This window comes from Thunnus thynnus, chromosome 13, assembly GCF_963924715.1.
Source record: "Thunnus thynnus chromosome 13, fThuThy2.1, whole genome shotgun sequence".
NCBI lineage: Eukaryota > Metazoa > Chordata > Actinopteri > Scombriformes > Scombridae > Thunnus > Thunnus thynnus.
The window spans coordinates 11,784,241-11,805,202 of record NC_089529.1 but is presented as its reverse complement, the minus strand read 5'-3'; the positions used below and the strand labels follow the sequence as shown (position 1 = coordinate 11,805,202).

The following is a 20,962-nucleotide window of genomic DNA, read 5'->3' as shown; positions in this document are numbered from 1 at the left end:
GTTGTTTCTGTCTCTTCATGTAATCTGGATGTTGTTGAGATCAGGGCTCTGTGGGAGCTGTACCATCTGTTGCAGGACCCCCTGTTCTTCCTGTGACTTACGAAAGAAAAAGAAGACTGCTACAGAATAAATTTGCATGCTGGATAATAATCTAAACATCTAAAGCACCTACAACTTTTGCACAGAACTATATATATAAATGCAAAGGGGAGATATATATGTAATGAAATACAAACGCTAGGATCAAGTGTGTCAACAGGCAAAAAGTGACATAACAAAAGTCAATATTGTCACTGAATTTTCAAACATCCTGGTTCTTTGCTTATAATCTATTTTGCCTTATACAGCTATTTCTGTCTACCTGCCAGAGAGATGCTACAGTTGAAAAAGACAATCATGCACATGTGAACAATACTTTGAATTCATAATATCTTGTTCTTCCTAAATGCTAAGCAGAGCTGGTGTTGCTTGAGGAAACCAAAAGGCAAGTGTGGCTCTTCAGAGTTAGAAATATGGAGCCATTTATATGAACTGTTTACTGTAGGGATGTTATCAACTTAATGTCTTAGTGTGTAAGTTTTCTATTTTATACAAATGCAGCTGTAATGGATAAATATGAAAATCAGAACAGAGTATTTAAGATTTATTATTCCAAAACAGCAAGTTGGCTTGTGGAGCCTTCTAATGGCACTAAATTAAAATCATTCATTGAACTTTGACTTATGGGTTGAAAGGCTGTAAAAACATAATGATTCTGTGAATATGAAAGAAAAGTTATGTTCAGAGCTATCTGATAAGACAACCACACAAACATTATGCTCAATGTGAAGCAGTGATTGTTATCATTGTTACTAAGAAGCATATGAGACAGATAAAACAAAGATTATGTGGAAGTGAAAGAATAGATATTAGCCAGTGCTTTTTTGTTGCCAGTCAGTGGAGTTCAACCAGGAGAGCAGATTATAATCATTTGCCTTGTCAAGATTATGCAAATCTCACATGCTATATTTTTATTGAAATGTTTTCGTTCTGAAAAATAAATTATCCTTAAACGTTCACTTCTGGAAACTCAGATATCTAATTGTTTCAATGAGGAAATATTCTGTCTTTCAATCCAAACCATACCAACTTTAATATGAGATAAACCTCCAGCACAATGTTTTATCTTGTTGAGAGCTCAGGAGAGGCAGATTTCAGCAAGTTCAGTTGATGATATCATCAGTCTTGGCTGCGGTCTCTCCTTTTGCACTGAAAAACACACTGTTAGCTGAGGTAGGAACTTTCATTGAGTCATTGGCAACTTAATATTCATTAATACATTGTCTTTAAATAATTTGCAAGACTACAGCTTATACTGGCTTCAAAAGTATACCTTATTTCAAAATAGGCCATAAAATGAAAGAACTTTTGAAGAAAAAAACAAACACTGCTGGTGTCCAGTGGCTTGTTAGATATTTTGTTTAAAGAAAAGTTATTATTGTAGCATGGGGATGCTTTTTTTTAATATATATATAACATATGAATACACGAAATACTGAGGTGAGGTATATCATATACCCAAAACCCCCATTAAAAAGTAAACTGTGTAATAAAAGGTGATTGTGGTTTAAATCCCGAAACTCTTACTGAGAGACAGCAAAAAATAACTTAAAGTAACAGCAGTTGAAGCATAGGTTGAAATTATTTTCATTATGAAGGCTGTGTTGCATCTCAGACCCCATTTAGAGCTCAAAATAGTCTCACAGGACATGAGAACATGAGAACCACATGTGATAAATTCATTTCTGCATTTCAGCTCCTTTTTATACCTCTGTATCCATATTTCTCTGTTTATTCTAAGTTATTAGGAACAGATATATAGTAGGTATATGGATGTAATGTAACATTAAAATTTACATTAGAGTATTGATAAAAAAGACATTTTTGTATGATGCATAGGGCTTACAAAAAGAAATATCAACATCTGACTACCATTTAATACAATGTAATGTACACAAGTCACACAGGGGTGGGGAGGTGGAGTTCATCTGGTGAAATATTTGATGTCACTGAGGCATTTTGGCATATTTTGAACAAAAATCAAGTTACAGAAACATTGTTTTGCAGTCATGTTGAGTTATAATTCAAAACATTCAAGACAAGAAGAAGAAATAGCTACAACTGGCAAGACGCTGTGGCTTTAAGGCCCTGAAACACCTATTTCTTCTGTATTAATCCATTTAATAAAAAAAATTCAAAAACCCCATTGGATTGCATGAAAAATTCATTATAAGACTTCACTGGCTTAAAGTTTCCAGCAAAGACATAGTAGAAAACCATTTTAGATCTGTTATTTATACAGACATGGTAATAAAATATTTGTTCTCTGAGCAAACTGTCAAGGGTTGAGGCCAAAGGTAAATAATTAAACCAAAAACATAAAACAGACTTCCATAAAAAGAATAATTTTACCATAACTTGAAATGACCCTGTGTTGACTATATCAACTGGCAAGAGATCTGGCAAATAATAAAACATAAAAAACAAATTCTCAAAGAATCAGTAATTGACCCTGACCACAACATCAGCAGAGTAATCAGCAAAGTAATACCTTCCAAATTAATCAACTGGCAAGTGTTTCGGCAAATACTAAATAATCAATGAAAATAACTACCATAACAAGTGTTACTTTTCTCCATAACATAGCATTTCCAGTTACCAGAACATCTCAAAATTGTTTAAATTAAATGTGAATAAAAAAGGCATGCGCAGTACAGTATTTTGGAATAATACTGTTTGTCTCTTTTTTTAATTGTTTTTTTTGTATATAACCCACTGTAGCCTTCAGTCTCATATGTACTATCTTCAGAAACATGTTAGCAGTGGTTTATAATCATTTGATCACTGTGTGGCATCTTTTAAAGCTTCATTGTGTGATTTAAATCAAAGACACTGAAAAATGAAAGAGGTGAAGTGCAAAAGTAAAACATCTGTGAGTGGGGCCCTTGGAGAAAGATGCAGGTTCTGTTGTCTTTTTTAGGTCTCTGCCACTGAAAGAGCTGAATTTCTGGCAAACAAGGTGGTGAGAGAGTCCAGCTTCTTCACTTGCCTTGATCTCCTCCTGCAAAGGAAGCACAGTTGCGAGTGAGCGAAGCTTCTCCTTTCGTTGTATATCAGTGCATGTGCACACTTTACTGTATATTATCTGGGTGCTCATGTGTATACTCACACTTTGAGCACTGCCCACACACACAGCGACAGCACCAGTATGGTGATGATGGCAACAGCAGTATATACATACACAGGAACCATGTCCCATCCGGGTTCAGCAGGGGTTTGTTTCTCCTCTAAGACAGAAACACACACACATACATTCGTACATCAAGTCAGGTCTATTTACAGTTTATTTATAACTGTATATCACTTCATCACAAAAGCATCAATCAATGGAGCATATAAAGACAAGACAAGTCAATTAAAATCTTCATAACAAATAAGCATGAATACAATGTCCAAGCAAAGCTGAAGATCAATAATTATTTGGACATCTATCAAAAAACATAAGCAGTTCGGACACATTTTGTTGTGCTGGGTCTTTACTAGAGCATAATGTACAAGAAAAAAATTAGAAAATTAAAGCTTCTTATGAAGGTAAGTGCTGTCTATCTCTGAGTCCACTTCATACCCATCATTGTCTTCCCAAAACACTATGCATACAGTACACAGGACTGCGAGTTGTGAACTGTGAGTGTAAATCCTCATCAACATGTTTAAAGCTGAAAGTCAAAATATTAATGTCACAGTCATGGTAAAGAGCCAGAGAAGAAAATGTACCACTGTCCAAATATTTGCAGATTCCACTGCACAAAAATTACTCAGCTAAAGTAAACTAATCTCAAACACCTTAAACAGATTACATTCCAGTTTTGCATGATGCTTTATTTAGTTGGGGCCGAAAGGTAGCACGAAAGTGTGAGGAACCTATTGTTTTTGAAAGAATTATTATTATTCCCCTATGCCATTGCATTTTTGAGGGGCTTGGGATGCTCGAAAACTCACGAAAAACATTGCTCTCATCAATCTTGACATGGTACTTTTTTTTTTTTTTTTAAATTTGCCTGACAAGAAGTCAGCCATTTTAGATTACATTCAATTTTCTCTTTACAACACATTTGAGGCCTTTAGGATACACAAAAACTCACAAAACTTTGTACCCATGTTCAAACTAGTAAGTATTTCGATCTGATATCACAATTAGGCATGAGCATGGCACATTGGCTCTATAGCGCCCCCTAATTACTTTTAGCATTTTGAGGTGCTAGGGGTGCTCAAAGACTCACAAAACTTTGCACATGCATCAGAAGTGGTGAAACTTGATATCTGATAAGGGTCTTGGGTTTGGGTGTGGCAAAATGGCTCAAGGGCGCCCTCTAGAAAATGTCAAAGTCAACGCCCCCACCTTTAATTATGACGTTGCTGTACGAAATTTGGCACACCAATGTTTCATCTCCAAACTTATGAAAAAAGCCTCTTGGAGCCATATCCTAAGTCCAACAGGAAGTCAGCCATTTCAAATTTATTGTGCAGTTATTTTGCAAAGTGAAGACATTGACAGGTGTTGTACTTTAACAAACTCCTCCTAGAGAACTGACCCCAGCAATTTCAAATTTGGCAGGTGACATCTAAAGACCTTTGTGATGCTAAATTGTGAAGCTTTTGAGTTTTCATGGAACGCCGTTGACATGGTGTGCTGGTCAAGTTGCATGTTTCACCATGAAACAATAAGCTTTTGTAACTCCACAGGACTTTGTCCAATCTGCCCCAAATTTCTCATGTTTGATAAGAGTCCAGACCTTGAAAGATCTACATGTCAATATTCAGTCATAATCATAGCACTACCTACTGAAAACAGGAAGTCAGCCCTATGTGACAAACATCATCTGCTTTACATGAAATTTATACGGTGCAGTCCACTGGATACCCTGTGGTACAAGGTATCCAGTGGTTTAAGGGTAGTGGCAGCAACATCAGTATATCTTCTATGTATAGCATATGTAAGAGTAAATAGTACAGTGGATTGTATAATCTTTTTTGTTGTTAAAAAAAAAGTTCTGCTCTGTAAGAATCCAATTGGAATTTTTATTTTTTTCAGAGAAACATTTATGTGTGATTTGCTATATAACCAAATTTCTAAGTAGTCATAGCGCTGTACTATATCTATAACATTTCCATTAACAGTACAGATCAGAGTAAGGACATAAAAGCTCAGTGCTCTGGTGAAATGCACATATTTTGTCTTTTTGGAGAAAAGACCAAGATTTAAATTAATACAAGACGTCTGGAGGTCAGGCTGGACTGGACTGTAACATGGAGACCCAGATAGTATACGGATGTGGGCCTGAAATGGCCCACATGTAAAATAGCAAATATGGCCCAAATATCCAAAAATCAAATGTGGGCCTTTTTTGGTAGAGATGCAGTGCTCTCGCTAGATGTGGGCCAATTCTGGTTTATCTGGGTTGTTCTTGGTTGACATACAGTACTGCTATGGCTTGCTTATGGCCCAGATCTGGGAAACCGCCCATGCACCATCATTCTATCATTCCAGTATGTGGTCCGGATGAAAGTGCTGAAAGTGTTGGGTGTTGGCCGGATCTAGGCCACAGGAACTTTGCTATCTGGGGAAGATGTGGTTTGCAGAGCTGATGGCATTCAAGATGATATTATCAGCATAAACATGGACATTGCAGTGGAAAATAAACATTATTTTTGTGCCCAATATGGATCCTTGTTTTATGTATAATGAAGGAGAATCACACATCGAGTTTGATCAAAATTTTTATTCTCTGAAAACAATGTGATATTTCAGTGCAGAATAACAATAAATGTTAATGATGTACAGATACATTCCTCAGTCTTGGTAGAAACAGGAATTTTAACAGTGAGTGAAGTCAGGGAACTGTCAAGAGATTTGGCAAATAGTGGGCCATTAAACATCAAAACAAATCCCAAAAGAAAAGGTTATTCCAGTGGACATGTGCATTCTGTTGACAAAAAACAACTGCTTGGCCCATATTGACCGCCCTTCCTCCCTCTCTCTGTACAATATGTTTGAACGCTTCAGTGCACACAGCAGAACACAGCTGGCAGCTTTATCATCACCCAGAAATCAACCTGTCGTCCTACATTCTCAGAAAAAGCTTAATAAGAGTTGTCAAGTCAATATTCCTATCAGTTGTACCTTCATAATTACAGTTACGACAACAATGTTCCTTTAAAAAAGAACTTTTCACATTAGGCAATGAAGATTAAAATCCCACTCTTTACCAGGAGGGTGTAGACACAAAGACACAGTGTAGTTGTACTGTATGAGTCACTAGTAGGCTCAGCAGTGCAATAAAGGCATGATTTCTTACTGGCTTCCCACTCATCTACACTGCCATTGTGTTTTATGGAGCCAAGTTGGAAGCACCGCTGCTGGAGATTTAACTCTTGTCTGTGCAGTGGTGGGAAAGTACTTTTTCTCCTGCATCATCTCACTGCCTCAGTCATCGTGTTGCCTTAAATAACTTCTGTATCTTTAGTTCAGGATGTATTTGTACACCAGTGGAGGCTGGTCCATAGAAGCAGAGGAGGTTGCTCCTCCTCTATTTTTTGAGAGGCAAGAGGGAGATCAAAATATTTAAAAAAGAATATTTGGTTGAAATAAACCATTACCAAATCTCAGTATTATTTTTAAAATATTATATATTTTAAATATAATATCTCTCTTCTTTGGAAAAAATCCATCATTGAAATTCTGGTTAAAATGTTTCAACAGCGACACCTGCAGGGCAGGAGGAGAAAGAGCAGTGAAGTGTGAAGTGGTGGTGTGGGGCAGTGGAGGACGGATGCCTGCTGTCCTCCGCAGGGCGGGATCTCTTACATCGATTTAATGTACTTCATTTTTTTTCATGCTAATCCATGATTGGCCAAGACACATAAAATGACAGCAACAACAGTTAGCTTCTTCTGGCAGCCTGAAGGACTCTTTATACATCCATGGAAGGACTGTTAAGAACTGTTGTTGAGCTAATGGTGAGAATGGATTTGGACTGTGCGGCGCAGCAGTGCCAGGACGCCACCGGGGAGGCTGGAGAGAGAAACAACCGGAGAAACAGCCAGGAGAGTTAGCTTGTTTGTCATTGTTGCTAATGATATCAGACTGGTTAACCAGCAGCCACAAAGTTCTGTTAACTAACATACAAGATGACCAACAGCTACAGATGGACGTTATGACATGGATACTTCATCTCCATGAAAGAAAGAAAGAAGACGTCAGATAACGTGAGTCAGATACAGCTTCTCTCTCTCTGTCTCTTTGGTTGCTAATTTCATCTCTGATGGTTAAATGTCTCTGTGGCTGTTGTGTGAATTTATCTCCTTAACCAGAATGCAGCAGAGATGATATAATGTGCTGTAGGTAGTTTGCGTGTTGAAGTTACAGTGAGCTGTCTGGACTCACTCATTCATTTGGAATTGATCCCGTTTTCAATTGAGTGGTTGCTCAGTCACCTGTTGATGTTGTGTGATTAGTGAATGAGTATGCAGGAGTGGCTGCTTGCTTATGACAATTTCTTCAGTTGGTTTTTAAGCTGAGTTGTATATTGAGTAATAAGCTTAAAGTAACTAGAATAACGAGTGTTAACATGTCATCTTTGTAGACTATATTTTGTATGTCATGCATATAGATAAGAGTGTGTAAGTCGCATATTTGATACATGCATTAATACTTTCTGATGTGAACCTACACTTTTAGATCTGTGAATATTTTTAGTGTTCAGTCTTTCTTGTATTCAGCACTGATCTGAACCTGTATCAGATTATAAACTTTGTGGTACTTTATATATTTCTGTACACTAAGAAAATACATAGGATACAAATGTAAATCATGTGATATGTTGTCTGTGATATGTTTTGTTGTCTGACATGTTAACACTTGTTATTCTAGTTACTTTAAGCTTATTACTCAATATACAACTCAGCTTAAAAACCAACTGAAGAAATTGTCATAAGCCAGCAGCCACTCCTGCATACTCATTCACTAATCACACAACATCAACAGGTGACTGAGCAACCACTCAATTGAAAATGGGATCAATTCCAAATGAATGAGTGAGTCCAGACAGCTCACTGTAACTTCAACACGCAAACTACCTACAGCACATTATATGATCTCTGCTGCATTCTTGTTAAGGAGATAAATTCACACAACAAGAGAAGCTGTATCTGACTCACGTTATCTGACGTCCTCCTCTTTCTTTCATGGAGATGAAGTATTCATGTCATAACGTCCATTTGTAGCTGTTGGTCATCTTGTATGTTAGTTAACAGAACTTTGTGGCTGCTGCTTAACCAGTCTGATATCATTAGCAACAATGACAAACAAGCTAACTCTCCTGGTTGTTTCTGCGGTTGCTTCTTTGCTCCTTGCGTTAGCCTCCCCAGCGGCAGGACGCCGCTGGGGAGGCTAACGCAAGGAGCTCTCTACTGCTCGTTATCTACTGCTGCTACTCTGCCTTACAATGAAGAGAATTGAAGATGGAATCTGGAAACTATCATTGGACCAACGCAATGTCAATATTGCATTCTGGTTGTTGATTGGTTAGGGAGGACGTCCTCCCCTGGAGCATCATTTTACATGTCTTGGCCAATTATAGATTAGCATGAAAAAAAATGAAGTACATTAAATCGATGTAAGAGATCCCACCCTGCGGAGGACAGCAGGCACCCATCCTCCTCATGGATGTATTATAAGAGCTGGATACCAGGCTAAAAATGGCCCCCATTCAGTCCTATAGGAATTGCTCACCTGGCGCATATGCCAAAAAGTTTCTAGCTTCCGGGTTTGCTTCCGCGTTGTGCAGCCCACTGAATATGCGCAGTAGTGTTTCCCCCGCTGGCCCCGCCCACGAGCTCCCACTTGGCCCATAGACTTTACATTGTGATGATGTCACTGATTTTTAAATCACTTTTCTCGGCTTGAGGAAAGTTTTACAAACAAAAAACCTCCATGGATCAAAAGTTCATAATAGAAAGAGTCATCATCCTGTTGTCACAATAGAACAATGCTAAAAATTTGAAGTTAACTTTGTTGGTAAAATGACATTCTGAACATTCTGAACCACTGCACGGCTAAAATGAGCACTTCTTTCTTTAGAAACAATATGTATATGCTAATTGTATTTAAAGAAGCAGCCTTTTCACCACTCAGGACTTTTGTTTTTGAAAGCAAATTGTTTTATGCCCCCCACCCCTCCAATTTCATCAGGTGGGGGACAATGATATAGTTTGATGCGGTTTGTTGTAGGATTCCATGTTGGTTTTCCTCCTGTCCTATCCAAGTTTTTGAGTCACCAGCCGCCACTGTTGTACACGTTTGTAACCTAAACTATCAAAGACTTGTACCTTCACGGTTGATGAAATTTCACAGTATGCATCATTCTCATGAGGGCCCATAATGTGCCCTTACATCTATGAAAAATGTATTTCTTCAGCACAAAAATACAATAAACTAAGTCCATAAATTTAATGCAACACTCAACATACACTCAAATAAGAAATATATTAAAACTAAATTTAAATAGAGAGCCTGTCCACAAGACAAGGCAAGATAATGCATGACCCGCCTTGAGGTGCTAATTAAGTTGGTTGATGTTTTTTTTTACGTAGTACAAGTTAAATTAATCAAATTACCACAAATTAATTGATACAAAGTGCACCAGAGGCCTTTAAATCTGTATTTTGTTCAGGTCATCTGTGGCTGTAAAAAAGAAGAAAGAGAATTAGCACAAATTATGATTTTTATTTATTTGGTTTTTGTTGACCATGATGTTTTAATGCTGTCATTTTGTATAAAAAAATGTAATTGATTGTCAGTATATATGTATATTTATGGCTCTCAAAATTTTACAAAGTAAAATGAGTAAGGAGTGATATGGAGCAAAATGAGCCCAAATTAAAGTTACCATGAGAACAGAAAGATAAACCATCTATTATATGTATTATATAAAATATAAGGATGTATCAATATGCAATTTATGTTTTACGGTAACATAAAAATAATAAGAAGAAAAATGAAACTCACACTTTGATGACGACATCAGGGTCTTCCAGCTAGGAATCCTTAAAGTGAGCGTGACTTGAGAGGACTTCTCGGTATGGCTTCAAATAGAAAAGCCTATGTTGCTTAGTTTGCAAATAGTACGATTGCTCAGGAATTTAAACCCATGATTCAATGAAAACTTCAGGCAACGTTTTTACAAATGTCTGTCTGGGAAACATAACTACATATAAAACACTGGTTAATTGGAAACAATCTCATGTGAACAGCCAGACAAGGAGCAGAGACTGGATGTCTGTATTGGTTAACTTTTTTGACTCTGTTTAACTGATTTCATGCTATGATATTTTCAGGTTTTCTTTTTAATGGATAGTATTATCACAAGACAATTCTGATGTTTTTATTGTAATATTATGTAATAATATGGAACATTACCCGGATGGCATGTCTGAGGACTCCAGTCACTCCAAAAGCTTCTCTTTGCACAATACTTATGCAACCTGGACCGAACCCTGAAGCAGTTTCTCTCATTGTTGTGGACGGAGGGCAGAGTCAGGTTCGTCTGTTTGGTTAAAATCTGCTGCTGTCAATAAGAAAAAATAAGTAGAGAAATATAATTAAAAAAATAGAAAGGCAAGTTTATGAATTAGCTTGTATATATAGTTGGTCATGTATGTCATTATACTTTATATTATACTGCATCGGACAAAGGATTTGTCTCCATACTTGTCCTGTTAGATCTTAGTGCCACATTCAACACAATTGACCATCAAATCCTTTTGCAGAGACTGGGACATTTAATTGGCATTAAAGGAACTGCATTAAGCTGTTTTAGCTCCTATTTATCAGACCGATTTCAGTTTGTACATGTTAATGATGAATCCTCCGTGAAGGCAAGGGTTAGACACGGAGTTCCACAAGGTTCTGTACTTGGACCAATTCTATTCACCTTGTATATGCTTCCTTTAGGTAATATTATTAGGAAACACTCCATAAATTTTCATTGTTATGCAGATGATACCCAATTATATTTATCAATGAAGCCAGATGAAACCAATCAGTTAAACAAACTCCAAGCATGCCTTAACGACATAAAGACCTGGATGACCTGCAATTTTCTACTATTAAACTCAGATAAAACTGAAGTTATTGTGCTTGGCCCTAAACACCTTAGAAACACATTATCTAATGATATAGCTACTCTGGATGGCATTACCCTGGCCTCCAGCACCACTGTAAGGAATCTGGGAGTTATCTTTGATCAGGATATGTCCTTTAACTCCCACATAAATCAAATCTCAAGGACTGCCTTTTTTCACTTACGTAATATTGCAAAAATCAGGCACATCCTGTCCCAAAAAGATGCAGAAAAACTAGTCCACGCATTTGTTACTTCTAGGCTGGATTATTGCAATTCCTTATTATCAGGCTGCCCTAACAAGTCTCTAAAGACTCTCCAGCTGGTCCAGAATGCAGCTGCACGTGTACTGACTAAAACTAGAGAAAGAGATCACATTTCTCCCATTTTAGCTTTGCTACATTGGCTTCATGTAAAATCTAGAATAGAATTTAAAATCCTTCTCCTAACCTACAAAGCCCTTAATGGTCAGGCACCATCATATCTTGAAGAGCTCATAGTACCATATTATCCCACTAGAACACTGCGCTCCCAGAATGCAGGCTTACTGGTGGTCCCTACAGTCTTTAAAAGTAGAATGGGAGGCAGAGCCTTCAGCTATCAGGCTCCTCTCCTGTGGAACTATCTTCCAGATTCAGTCCCGGGTGCAGACACCCTCTCTATGTTTAAGAGTAGGCTTAAAACTTTCCTTTTTTATAAAGCTTATAGTTAGGGCCGACCAGGCTCGCCTTGGATCAGCCCTTAGTTATGCTGCTATAGGCCTAGACTGCTGGGGGACTTCCCATGATGCACTGAGCTCCTCTCTTCTCCTCCTCCTCTCCATCTGTATGCATTCATGTAACATCAATGCATGTCACTAACTTTGCTTCTTTCCCGGAGTTTTTTTGTGCTTTCTCATCTCACAGGAAACCCTGGGTTCTGGGCCGAGCCTTCGCGGTCCTTCACAGTCCTGTTGGCATCCTTCCCTGGCTGCTGCTGTGTCATTGTCATTGTTTTTATGATTGTTGTTATTCTCCCCCCCCCCTTCCCTCTTTCTTTCTCTCTCTCAACCCAACAGGTCAAAGCAGATGGCCGCCCACCAAGAGCCGGGTTCTGCTTGAGGTTTCTACCCGTTAAAGGGGAGTTTTTCCTTACCACTGTCGCCAAGTGCTTGCTCATGGGGGAATTGTTGGGTCTCTGTAAATTAAAGAGTACGGTCTTGACCTGCTCTATGTGAAAAGTGCCTTGAGATGACTTTTGTTGTGATTTGACGCTATATAAATAAAAATTGATTGATTGATTGATTCATACTTCTCTAATGTCTCTGAACTTCATACAACTTCAAAAAGAAGGTCAAAAAATGCAGTGAGGAAAAAAAGCAAATCTGAAAACACTTCACCCTCAACTGCACTGTAAAAATGCACTATTATGCATGACAAATCTAATAAGAAATATTGAATTTTATGGTATCCAGGTGTGGGAACCCGCCGTCCAAAGCTGTGTTCATCTTGAAATAAGATAAATAAATATACAACGTTTTTGTTTTTCCGTTTTTTATGTGAAAAAATGGAAATCCACATACTTTTCCCCATTTTTGTCTTCTAATCAATAACTGGAAAATTAAACCAAAACCAGAAAAAAAAACTTGTCTTTCGCTTTGATCTATCTCTCTATCTATTGCAAGCATAGCCAATGACTGTGTTTTGTAGAGATGAAGTAGGGGCAGATAATATAGATATATAAAAGCAAAAACAAGTTTTTTTCTGGTTTTGGTTTTATTTCTATTCCAATTGCCAATTTGAAGATGAAAACAGGAAAAGCGGTCGGTCAGGGTACTAAAGTACAATCCGTTTTCCCACTTTCCGTTTTTCTATGTCCATGAACATTGAAAATCAAGTGGAACAAACTGGGAAAAACTGGTTGTTTTTTGGTTTGGTGTAACTTCCATTTTTCAATTTTCCCTTGCCAACTGAAGACCACAAATGACCGAAATTAATGAGGGTGAACCAGAAGTAAAATTATACCATTGAAATAAGTGAAAGGTGCGAGACTTTACTGTCAGGAGAACAAAGACACTTTGTGAATGAACTGGTCGCCTGTAGCTTCAGATTAAGCTAAAGTTAGTTAGTTAGTGTGACATATAGTGATATTATTTTAGTTGAGTGGCATTAAATAATATTGTGGAAAGTGTTACCCACATTCTATTAATCCCTACCCAAATAAAGAGCATCTATACAGTGAAACAGCAGAGGTCCCAATCACCCACCATGACAGTTATAGCATTGACATGGTTTTAACTAATAATAATAATAATAATAATAACTTAAAAAGTACATTTCAAATTAAATCTACATTCCTCTATCACTACATGTGGCATTATTACATTTTATACTAAATTTACGAATCACACACTTCATTACAGAGCATCATTTATTAAGCAAAAGCCAAATTGGATTCCTACCTAAATTTAGAACCACTTACCATATTTTTACATTGCAGACACTAATTGATAATTATGTGCACAAAAATAATATACTTGCTTTGTGGATTTTCAAAAAGCCTTCGATTCAGTCTGACACAACGACCTTTTCTTTGAATTAATCGAAAGTGGTATTGAAGGAGACTATACAGTCTGATAAATTCCATATACTAATGGAAAATGATCAATTAAGACTGAAACAAAGAAAACATGTGGAGTAAAACAGGGCTGTAACTTTAGGCCCACACTATTTAATGTATATATGAATGAACTGGCAAAACAAATAGATAACTCCACTGCACCTGGAATAACAAGACACTGAAATGAAGTGTGTCCTTTATGCTGATGACCTGGTCCTGCTGTTCCCCACAAAAGAGGGGTTACAGCAACAGTTATCAGCTATAAGCTAACTACATCAAATGGTAACATTTATGTTTAACACTGTACATGGAGCCAATAAATACATAAATAAATAAACTAAACAAGACTGGACAAAAAGGGACAAACATCCCATTGAAATCCTTCATGCAGAGTTCTGCAAAAGTATCATCCAGGTGCAAAGAGTAGTGCTCCCAACTCTGCATGAATTAGGCCAATTTCGTTACTGTTCAATATTTAAAAAACAGGTCCTAAATTTCTGGATTCATGTTAAAAACAAGTAACCCTCTCTCCTTTTCCCACAAAGCTCTACACTGCCAACAAGAGTTGAACTAACAATGGAGTCCCCTCTGCCTACTTGTCCTGACGCTGGGCAAAACCATCCACCATTCATATCTTTACACTAGGACCACCCCAGCTTCAGAAAACATGCACTCAGAAATTTGACCAAACCAAATTATGTTGAAAGAAAAAGAAAAGTACAGAGATTACTGGACAGAACTAACAAAATCACAGAACAAAATGGAAACATATGTAGCCCTAAACAAACAGTACACTGTGGAAACTTACTTATCTGATAAATAACTGAGGAGAACACAGACTTTAAGTATAGACCCACATATTATGAAGGATGTGTCCCACATAATTAATATTAAGATTTATGAATTAATAATTCATTTGTTGTATGTTTATATCTTATGTTACTCTTACCACCTTCCAGAACCCCTCTTGTTCACCATGCCCTTTTGAATTATTATTGTTTATTTTATTTATTGATGGTTACTATGATTATATAGTTTGTGTTAATATTCTTTTGGAAACATTGTATTGTATGCAGTCAGGCCAATAAAGCCAATTGAATTGAATTGATCTTAATCTTTAATGTTATTTCTCTTCCACAATTGGCCTACATCTAGGGGCTGTTATGTAGACACAGCCCTTTAAATGGAGTTTCTAATATTTTAGACCAGAACTAGGCTGCGACACAGCCTCATTGGTCTGGTTTCATGTTTGTATTTGTTCAATGTTAGTTCATTTAAAAATAAACATTGTTGTTATTCCTTTTCAGACTGTTTGGTCTCCCCTTTTTGTTGTGGTCATCACAAGCCTGGCCATTACACCAGTAACTAAAACTGCTACACACTACATTTTGAATCTATCATTATTGTGCAACTTAAAGAGTGTAACTTTTATGAATAAACTGATTGTGTTTTTATCTATTTCCAGGGTTCCCACAGGGCATGGAAAATCTGGAAAGCTATGGAACTTAAAAGCATGCATTCCAGACAGGAAGTGTGGGATTTTAACAAATACATTGATTTAATCTTGAATATCAGGGTATTTAATGTTTTGGAAACTTCTGTTCTAATGTGAAATAAAATATTACACAGACTTTTTTGCATTCATCACCTAAACAATACAAGTTGCACATAGAAACGGAATATTAGGCTGGGAGGTGCTGCATATTGCACTGACGATACTCCTTCTGTAGAGTCTACCGTAGAGGCTATTAATGCACAAAAATAACTACATTATACGTAGTTACGATTATTTTGCTGTTAATGATAATATAAATAGCCTAAAAGCCTGCCTATTGCAAATCAATACGATAATGATCAATACTGCTTTGGCAGACTTATAAAGTCCAGAATCGAGGTTGTGGTGTAAGCTACCAACAATGAACGATAGCTATAAAATTGAACATTAACTTGACCATGTCGAAGACTATGAAGTTATTTATCTATTTAAGCCCATTCAAACAAAAAAGCCACACAACCTCTGAGAAAATGAATCCAGCTAGCACAGTGGTTTGTTAACAAAACAAGCTCAACCATACCAACAACATTTTTCCATCAGGTCCCTCTTGATTGTGTTCCACCTCCCATTCTAAACAGGTTCCAGGAATCTTCCCAACGGAATACTCCCAGTTAATTTCCATCTGTGTGTTGGGACCTGTTTGTAAATGCAGCTTCTCTGTGGTTTCAGGCTTCACTGCAGAAACATTAAAACAGTGAAGAAGATTACAGATTCTAACAGGAAGACAGACAACACATTTTAAGAGATCACAGCGGCACAGGTATTGGCCCCAAACACAGAGTCAAAACATGGGGGAAGTGATTATAATGCCCTCACTTGAAAGTGAAGGAACATGTTACGGTTAAAGGCTAATATGTATATACCGTGGTTTTGGATTTGCAGGGAGAAGTATGTTGGTTTCAGGGGCCCTTCAGGAGAGGAGCCATTTACACACAAGTTGATATCAGTGAAATCTGGGAGAGGTGTCCCTGTAAAGTCGCATCCACTTCTGACTCCATTTGAAATGCTGTATTTTGGGCATTCCTCTGTTTGTTCCAATTTCTTGTGCCTGGGGAAGAGACATGCCAGATAACACACTGTTTATATGGGTGCTATCTATCCATCTACACAGTTTTGCTCTGAGTTGATTAGGTTTTAAGACTGGCTGTATATTTACTATCACTTGTGGTGCTTAAAACTTAAGATTGGAAATATTCAACAACACTCTCTTCCACAGAAAGCAAGACAGCCTGCAGGCATTTGCATCAAGCTAACTCATACCAGACATCACTGGGTTATATTTGCAACACTATGTATTTACCTTTGCTTGTCTCAGGCATGAGTGTGTTGGTTATGTGCACGTGTTGACAACTGCAAGGTGACTTTGAGTGAACAGTTTCGTATCATGATTTTAAGAGAGATTGCTGGTAAGATATTTTTACGTCATAAGAGGAAACAAGTGCAGTTCTCTTGCACTGATTGTCAGTTAAGTGGTCTACCTCAAGTAAAAAAAAAGAATTGTGTTTTCCCTGAAACAAGCTCAGGGAAAAGGCTAGTGGTGAAAAGGGCAAAAAAAAAAACAAAAAAAAAAACTGCTGACATATTTCTGCATCAAACTTTCATCAGAACTTCTTCCAGACTTTCAGGTGCAATTGTTTTCCTATTGATTGCATGGCATGTCCTATAAAAAGAGCGTCAGCGGTACTGCTGAGGCTGATGGGAATGTCGTTAATTTTTGCAGATATGTGGCTCTAGATGAAAAGTCAGTAGATCACCAAACTTATTACAATCTACCCAGTAGGGAATGTGAATGTCTCTACTAAATTACATTGCAATCCATCATTTCAATAAGGGATCACTAAAGTCACTGGAGTTCACACTCTGGGAACCATCAATGTCAGTGTAGCATTTCACAGGAATCTATGCAATAGTAGTGGAAGTAGCCTAGTTGTTTGTTGTTTGATAGATATATTTTCTTGACCAAAGTGGTTGACAGACTGAACTCTGTTGATGGGGCTAAAATTGTCTTTATTGGGTATATGACGTACCAGAAATATAGAGTTTGCTGTGAGTCGGCCGGCATCTTTTGGCTTATGCCCCAATTGCACTTCATGTACTCCATGTTATGGAACACACACACAAAATCCTCAACTGCAGTACCCACAAGGCCTAGCGGTAGAAGGGTGAATAAAACAAATCAGTATCAATTCATACATTTTCCAAAACGTCCTGGATCTTGTTAATATCTCTTTTAGATTTCTTAGCAACACATGACATATAAAACCTTCAGGACAGACCTGTGCTGGGGGGTTTCTGCACCAGTTCAGTGTAGCTTGTGCTCTTGATCAAAGTGCCATTGGTGCAGGGTCCATTCAGCAAGGTGTACGCTCTCACTCTAACGTCTTTCATCAGATCAAACTGGGCCGTGTATGTCCTCCAAACTGTCCTGATGGCCTGTCAATTCAGAAACATAACACCATAATTCAGATCACAGTTTACAGTTCACATGTCAGTGAGTTTACTTCAACTTTTACTATAAACAGAGCTGCTTGTAGACAGTTTATAGTCTTCTAAACTATAATTTCCATGAGATATATCGCTCTAAGAAAACTGACTCTGTGCTTCCCTGTATGCTTATCTTCAAAGTTGATTACTGTCATCAATAAAGACAATGTGATGCCTCAGTTGTTAACGTGAGTAGATCATGTCCTAATTTCAAATATGTGAGAAACCTTTTCTACCCTGCCAGTAAAAAATGCACTATTTGAATACATTAAATTGTGACTGAGCTGGGCTGAGATGACTGAAAAAAATTATATTCATTTTCAGTAAGTCAGTGTTTAGTCAGTTTAATTTTTATTAGCAGAGAAGAGAAGTTCAACCCTGCTTTTCAGGGGTGAACTTAAATGGAATATTCTCCAAGAATCAAGAAGCCTCCACAGTATGTAAAACTGAGCCAATATGAACCTGTTCTCTTCCAAACAAAACATACTTGCATGATATATTGAAAGCCATATGAAGATGTACAAACATGAATAGCTCTTAAGGATAAAGGCTACAGAACTGAATTAACCTTTGGCAGATTTCCACTCTATTGCGTTGCGCTGGAGCGCTGCACCTGCTGGTATTTCAATAATTCCAGACAGATTAAGGACTAAACTTACAATTTCTACAGAACTAGTCTCCTTTAGTGACTCCACATTGTAAAGATCCATAATAACAGGGATGCAGTACATCATCTAAAGTGACAGATTTCTCAAATATAACTTCAACATGTAAGATTTACATATTTAATCAGGGTCGTTTGAAGCAAGTTCAATAAAGACATCAAAATCCATCCAGCCTGGATCTCATATAGTACATATATGATATGCAGTGATGGCATGACAATACTAATATTAAATGCCTAATTAGCATAACTGATTATGTTAATTACATAATAATTATAAGCACTTACAGTCCAGCTGTTCTTGTATGTGTCGAAGTACTCTAGCTGATACAGTTTCGGGCACTCTGACCTATTGATCAAGCTGGCTGGGGGGCTCCATGTAATCTCCAGACGTCCAAGATGACCAGGATCTAATATTGCAAGGTCCTCAGGAGGATCAACTGCAAAATATTTATTTACAGAGGTTGGATCTACAGTACTGTGCAAAAGTTTTAGGTGCCCTAGATGTTTAGATTCTTATCCATTATGCAGTACTATCAGGGAGGTGTCTGATCGATCCCAAATTTATTCATGACATGACAATGACCCCAAGCATACAGCTAGAGTCATAAAGAACTGTTTTCAGCAACAAGAAGAATGATGAGTCCTGCAACAGATGGTATGGTATGGCCCCCACGGAACCCTGATCTCAACATCATGGAGTCAATCTGGGATTACATGAAGAAGCACCTGATATGGCCTAAATAATAAATCCACAGAAGAACATTCTTTCTCCAGGATGGTTACAACAACCTACCTGCAAGTTACCATGAAAAACTGTGTTAACGTGTACTGAGGAGAACTGCTGCTGTTTTAAAGGCAAAGCTGCTCACAGCAAATATTGATTTCATTTAGGTTTCTGCTGTTTACTCAACTTCGTAAAAAGTTAATTGATAAATTAAAAGAATTTATAGCAATATTTTTGTAAGCATTCTCACTTTACTTTTAGTGCCTAAAACTTTTGAACAGTACTGTATATCTAAAGTCCTTTTTTAATATGAATGTTAAATCAATGATCAATTACATATAACATAGGCTCATACATTGCAACATCTCAGCCGGACCATCTGAATCTGCCCCAAATAAAAATACATTGGATTTCTCTGGGCCATAAGGGTAAAACTTCTGATAATTTGTGCTCATAAATGACAAATTGTCTTGAATCCACCACATGTTCAAGCAAAAACGTTGAGTTGCCAACTAACACCTCGTTTCGTGTCAAAGTTGGCATAGCCTGTCTTTTTATTTCCTGCCTGCAGGCAATAGTGGCAAACCCAGTGTCTACAGACCACATGAAAGCATTTTGCCTGGTTTCCAAGTCAGATTAAAGAACTATTCCGATCGGTCCCTGGGTTACCAGTTACAGTTCCTAACAGTTGGAAAACTGGCATGCGATTATAAGTAATGAAATCTGGACTCACCTGAAAGTTCATTGCAATGCATACCCATCATCCAGTTTATTAATAGCAGCATCAGAGCAGCATGGTAAATCAACAAGGATTTACTCGCCATATGCACGTTTATAACGGAGACTGTGAAAGTAAATACAGATGGCAGACGCTGTAAAACTGACAACACTAAAAATGGACTAAAAATGTTTAGACTACAATGTTCAGAGCTGCACTTTGTGAGCGCACTTTAACTTCTTTACATCAAATCTAATAATAACTTAGGGAAAAACAAAATTGAAGACATCACAAAAAAGTCTATAAATATCTGCAAAATACTTTCAGAATGACTTTTTCCTGGTGGTATATAATCAAAATAAAAATCATGTTGAATCAAATACTGTTAAAGGGAGAGAAAGCTGTCAGACTTACGCTGAATGTGAGTGAGCGTTTTCCTCCTGCGGCAGGTTTAGCGGAGTTCAGTAGACTGACACAGCGTGGGTGGGATTTTCTTAAACGCGTGGAAGAGATAAAAGATAAATAAACGTAATCGGGAGTGTCTACTTTCTCGGATATATCGAACCAATCGGACAGTAATAATTCCGTATATAGAGGTTTTTTTGTGATGATGAGAGGAAGGGGAAGATGAAATCAGGGAAAGTCCGCGTTTTCACTTGTAATTGTGTTGTTGGCTCCAGCTCCACAACATTCTAGCGAAATTCTCCTTAACCCTGGTCACACTAATGCTTTAGTGCCATAAAAAATATTTACATATTTCTCAAAGATTTCCTGTCATATGCCTATAAGAAATACTATCAATGTCGTGTATTATCATAATGTAAATAACTGGTAACTGTCCTTGGTTATCACGTTTTCTTCCATTGAACCAGTAAAACTAGTTCACTTGTACTGTGCCTTACTCATTTCCATGGAAATAGTACATACAGACAAGTGCTTCATGTGACACAACATGAGTCAACACCTTGACGTCTGCCAGAAAGGATATGAGGGATAA

At 37.4% G+C, this 20,962-nt stretch overlaps 1 protein-coding gene across 4 annotated transcripts; it reads right to left on the bottom strand.

The window, feature by feature from the left end:
- Nucleotides 1-1,496: 1,496 nt before the first annotated feature.
- On the bottom strand, nucleotides 1,497-20,620 carry il13ra2 (interleukin 13 receptor, alpha 2). 4 transcript variants are annotated; one of them, XM_067607926.1, is made up of 10 exons: nucleotides 20,380-20,620; nucleotides 19,981-20,091; nucleotides 18,809-18,960; nucleotides 17,649-17,805; nucleotides 17,400-17,520; nucleotides 16,236-16,420; nucleotides 15,893-16,047; nucleotides 10,517-10,661; nucleotides 3,209-3,326; nucleotides 1,497-3,100 (listed from the first exon to the last, which is right to left on the bottom strand). In XM_067607926.1, exons 2-10 carry the CDS (start codon nucleotides 20,069-20,071, stop codon nucleotides 3,016-3,018), a joined length of 1,209 nt encoding a protein of 402 aa, XP_067464027.1. In that variant the 5' UTR covers nucleotides 20,072-20,091; nucleotides 20,380-20,620; the 3' UTR covers nucleotides 1,497-3,015. The 4 variants fall into 4 exon arrangements, with proteins under 4 accessions (XP_067464027.1, XP_067464026.1, XP_067464030.1 ...); XM_067607925.1 differs by having other exon boundaries at nucleotides 1,499-3,100; nucleotides 10,517-10,664; nucleotides 20,380-20,619; XM_067607929.1 differs by lacking the exons at nucleotides 1,497-3,100; nucleotides 3,209-3,326 and adding exons at nucleotides 9,534-9,781; nucleotides 10,106-10,182 and having other exon boundaries at nucleotides 10,517-10,664.
- Nucleotides 20,621-20,962: the final 342 nt, after the last annotated feature.